The sequence below is a fragment of the Bidens hawaiensis genome, unplaced genomic scaffold, assembly GCF_021521415.1.
Source record: "Bidens hawaiensis isolate Kalapana, Puna unplaced genomic scaffold, B.hawaiensis_p1.1 tig00085716_1, whole genome shotgun sequence".
NCBI lineage: Eukaryota > Viridiplantae > Streptophyta > Magnoliopsida > Asterales > Asteraceae > Bidens > Bidens hawaiensis.
The window spans coordinates 10,055-15,289 of NW_027504162.1; the positions used below are offsets into that span (position 1 = coordinate 10,055).

Below are 5,235 nucleotides of genomic sequence, written 5' to 3' on the forward strand. Positions count from 1 at the left end.
TGACTTTGGTGGATGTATTGTTGGTCTAGCTCCTTGCTAGTTTGTGAATATAACCTTTGTTGGTCTTTCAAAAATATATATATAAAAGATTACCACAAGTGAAAAGTATTGACTAGATTCATGGTATACCAGTATAACCCAAAGGATACAACTTGTAATTGAAATCCAGATATTTTTATAAACCTCACTCACTTTTATTATATCAATCAAATTCTTTTCTTTTTCTATTCTACTCCTTTTCCTTCATTTGGTCTCCACCATCCCTAACCCTTCAATCCACCAAACAGCCAACTCCACCCGATGGCCTTCGCCCGCCGGAGTTTCAAACCCATCTCCACCACCACCTCCTTCTTCCGCCGCCGCCTGCTCACCACCACCACCGACGACATCACCGTCGAAACCAGCGTCCCCTTCACCGGCCACAACTGCGAGCCACCCTCCAGATCCGTCAGCACCAACCCCAAAGAACTCCTCTCCTTCTTCACCGACATGGCTCTCATGCGCCGCATGGAGATCGCAGCCGACTCCCTGTACAAATCCAAACTCATCCGAGGCTTCTGCCACCTCTACGACGGCCAGGAAGCCGTCTGCGTCGGCATGGAAGCCGCCATCACCAAAAAAGACTGCATAATAACCGCCTACCGTGACCACTGCATATTCCTCGGACGCGGTGGAACGTTGTTGGAATCCTTTGCTGAATTGATGGGCAGGCAGGCGGGCTGCTCCAAGGGCAAAGGCGGCTCGATGCATTTTTATAAAAAGGATGCCTGTTTCTTCGGCGGGCATGGGATTGTGGGCGCTCAGGTGCCGTTGGGGTGTGGGCTGGCGTTTGCTCAGAAGTTTAGGAAGGAGGACCATGTCACCTTTGCTATGTATGGGGACGGAGCGGCGAATCAGGGGCAGCTGTTTGAGGCTTTGAATATGGCCGCGCTTTGGGACTTGCCCGCGATCTTGGTCTGCGAGAATAATCACTGTAAGGGGCTTTGTTTTATGACTGTTATTCATGTTTCGGTTTAATTCGGTTAATTGGTTTGGTTAACTTTTGGTTATTCATTTTGGTTCGTAACTAAAATTAAAATTGGGCTACAATTTCACTTTTAAATACATGAAATGGATTCATAAATACAAGAAATGAAGATATAAACACATGAAACGGTGGTATAAAACATGAAATGGAGGTATAAACGCTAGAAAAATATGAAAATACGAATGGTTTGGTTCGGTTCAGTTAATTTCGGTTAACCAGTAAAATATAAAAATCTGCAAATTTTGTTGTGTGAGAATAATCACTGTAAGGCTTTTATTTAAAACTTATTATGATTGATTGTGTTATTTGCTATGGTTGTATGAAATTATACTTGTTTTGGAGTTGGAGTTAAGTTAAGTGTTTGCAAATGATCTAGAGACTGGAGATGTGATGGCTGTGGTTTAGGGACCATGATATGTACTTTTTGTAACATATTTTATGGATCAGAGTAGTATTGAATAATATGTTAGTTCGATTGTACAAGATTATATGATTAGGTGGGTATTAAATTCTAGACATGATAATCACACCGGCAAATTAGTGAATTAAACAAATGTCGAAAATATATTATGGATCATAGTAGTATTAATTTATTTTTTAATTGAATAGTATTAATTTATGATTATGCAGGTATTAAGTGAATTAGTGAATCAAACAAAATGTAGAAAATGATGTAACGTGTGTGTACTTCTAACAAATATTTGGAAGAGCTTGTAAGGTGTATTTTGGTCTGCGAGAACAATCACTAAATATAGAATCAATTCAAGTCTTCAATCAATCATAAACATGATCTAGAGACTTAAGATGTGATGGTTGTAGTTTTAGGGACCATGTTATGTACTTTATGCGAGATATATGATTGGATTAGTTGACTGGATTGGAAATTAGAATATTCAAGTATTCAATTATGTGGTCATTGAATTGTACAGAAGTATATAATTATTTCAGCATTAAGTGCTAGACATGATAAGCCCACTGACAAATTAGTAAATTAAACAAATTTCTAAGGCATAATTGGATGAGTTTGTAAGGTCTTTTATCTTGTTTTTATTTATCTGTGATTTAAAAAGTTATTGAAGTTTCTTGGATTGGGATGCAGATGGTATGGGTACAGCTGAATGGAGAGCTGCAAAGAGTCCTGCTTATTACAAGCGAGGAGATTATGTTCCTGGATTGAAGGTAAGTTTCGTCTGTGTTTTTTTGCTTCACAAATTTTATGTACGAGAATTGTCATATATCACATCTGACTCTAGATAAATTACATACTAAAATACAGAGTTACCGTTGTTATGAGGGTTCACGGTCCAGTTTGGCCTGTTTTGACTAAAAATTTGGGCCGACCTTGTAACTACGGTTTTGGAAAAATACAACCCCAATCGGTCAGGTTGGTTGGGTTTGCCTATCTGGCCTGTGTTTACAGTTTTGATGGTTTGGTTAATGCCAGTTCTATGATTTTAAACAAAAAAAAAGATGTTTTTAAAAACCATAATTTGTATTAAAATTTTGATAAATTTGTATTAAAATTTGTTTTAAAAAAGAGTTATTTGATTTTGGTGGTTTGATCAGTTTTGACGGTTTGTGAACACCCCTAGACACTGTGACCATATACTGATATACACATTCACACATGTTTTAAGTGCTCATTCTGTAGTCGTCATTTCAAATGAGTACAACCTATGACTTAGTTACCATACTAACACATTTCTTGTCAATTATAAAATTGTGCTGTAAGAGTTTTAGAGTTTTAAATTTTTATGTTTAAAAAATGTTAAATAAAAGGAATACTTGGAAGAGTTGAATTTGGTCCTCTAAAAGGCTGTTGAAACTTCAAATTTCAAGTCGCCGCTTTATCCAGAGAATACATATTTTTATAAGGTAATTATATATTAATACACAGCTGGTCCGGTTTATATGGAGTAATCCAACCAAAAACCATGAACCGAATCCTCAAAACAGGTTTTCAAACCATAAACCAGTCCATAGTGCTCTTAATTCGGCCAATTAAACTTGGTATGGACGGTTTCAACTTTTTTTTATCACCCCTAGTTCTTATGCATTAACATTTTATAAATAGTCATTTTGTTAAGTTGCGCTTGGCTTATTTTAAGATGGCTTTTTAGTATATGGTGGTAAAATCACAATAGCTTAACGCCTAAAGTTATTTTGACTTCATTACCCTTGCGATTTCACATCTTTGGAAGTGCTGAAGTGTTGTCTCATTAACACATCATCTATCTGTAATAGACATGATTTTAGAAACACTGCATTTGAGATCAAAATTTCAAGATCATCTTTTTATGGATATCAAAATTTTGTATTTTAAAGATGATCTTAACTTGTATTCTTGTATAGGTTGATGGCATGGATGCCTTTGCTGTCAAACAAGCTTGCAAGTTTGCAAAGGAACATGCATTGAAGAATGGTCCCATTGTAAGTAGTGAAATTCTTTTGTATGGTTTTCATGCATATTCAAATTTTCATGGAATTAATAATCACTTGGTTAACTTTATTTTCAGATTCTTGAAATGGACACGTATAGGTATCATGGCCACTCTATGTCTGATCCTGGTAGCACGTACCGTACTCGTGATGAAATTAGCGGTGTCCGACAGGTTCGTCAGTCTCTTAACATATTCCATCAAACAATTATTCTGTTAATAATAAATTAACAATGTGCAATTTACCGTTTCAGGAACGTGATCCTATTGAAAGAATTAGAAAGTTGATTCTTGCTCATGATTTAGCCACTGAAAAAGAGCTAAAGGTAATATCAATATGCTTCGTTTCCACATATCTATTTTGTATGTGATTTTAAATCTTATGTGCGTAAATATTTTTAATAACCTTTTTTAGGACATTGAGAAACAAGCAAGAAAAGAAGTTGATGAAGCAATTGCTCAAGCTAAGGTAGCATACCTGTCACATTTTGACCATTAAATTTCTCTGTTTTTTTATTCATTAATGCATTTTGACCATTAAGTCAACAATTATTTATCTGTGTAATTACAGGAAAGCCCTATGCCAGAAGAATCTGAACTATTTACCAATGTTTACCGTAAAGGACTTGGAGTCGAGGTATTGTTTTTTATTTCTTGTTAATTATGCCGTTAAGTCATTTATCAGTTATGATCTATTTTGTTTTAATTAATGCTTTAATTCCTATTTCGTGATGAATTAAAGGTGCTAATTTTGTTTTTTATTTTCAGTCATTTGGAACTGACAGGAAAGAACTCAGAGCTACACTTCCCTGAATGAATAACATATATGAAATTTGAATTAAACATTATCTTCTTCAATCCAAGAATAATGAGAACAGAAAGACCAGGCATATAACATTGTTTTTTTTCTGTATTTTTGGTTTATGTCATGGCAATAAGAATTAAAAGAAAAATGATTCATTTTGGCAACCCAATCATATGCTCTTGCCATTTATCATCCTTGAGTTTTTATTTGCTTTTGACTTGTAATTTGTAAACTTGTTCCTGTCATGCTTGATTTCTGGATTTTTACTGATTGAATTGTCGTTATGGGTTATGGGTTATGTGAATCACTAAGCAAAAACAAACAATTCTTTTTATTTGACTGTCTAAAAAAATGGCATTGCTGAATTTATTATAAAAGTTTCAGCTTTTAGAAGAAAAATGAACATATTTTTTAGTTCAACTAAAGTACATTGTAGAATAGTTCAACCAGGCCTGTGTGGATTTTCTTTATTCGTATCCTGATCGCTCGGCATATATGTCTCCTGTCTGTTATAGTTTTGTTCAACATAATTCTTTAAAAAAATATATGAATGAGTTTTAGGTTAATTGGTATCAGAGGGGAAGTGAAAATTTGGTCCAGCTCAAATTCAATTCCAAACCAGGTTTCGTCGTGGTGGGCTTTCCGGCAACAGGATTTCTCCGGAACAGAGATGATGGGCTTGAACTTCTCAACGCTATCTACAATCATGCGCGTCTGGAGTCACATTTACCATTGGGTTACTCCGGGTAGTCAAATTTTATTCATCGGCTGTTCAAGAAAAACTTATGAATTTTTTAACAGATGATAGAAACTTATAAAAATTAAGTAATCTAAATGAGTTTATATAAATTTTGGGTACTAGTTAATGAAATCTTTTTTTTTTCAAATTGATATATTTTAATAACTATAAAACTTGGTTATTATTTAAGTAAATTTTCTTTTCATTGTTATTTTCTTAATACTTT

General features: G+C 34.7%; 1 protein-coding gene across 1 annotated transcript; it reads left to right on the top strand.

Moving 5' to 3' along the window:
• The first annotated feature begins 300 nt into the window (after window positions 1–300).
• Window positions 301–4,392, top strand: LOC143607710 (pyruvate dehydrogenase E1 component subunit alpha, mitochondrial-like). The gene is made up of 8 exons (XM_077083064.1): window positions 301–973; window positions 2,127–2,206; window positions 3,380–3,457; window positions 3,544–3,639; window positions 3,720–3,791; window positions 3,881–3,934; window positions 4,037–4,102; window positions 4,234–4,392. The coding sequence occupies exons 1-8, from the start codon at window positions 301–303 to the stop codon at window positions 4,276–4,278; spliced, it is 1,164 nt and encodes a 387-aa protein (XP_076939179.1). The 3' UTR covers window positions 4,279–4,392.
• The last annotated feature ends 843 nt before the right edge of the window (window positions 4,393–5,235 follow it).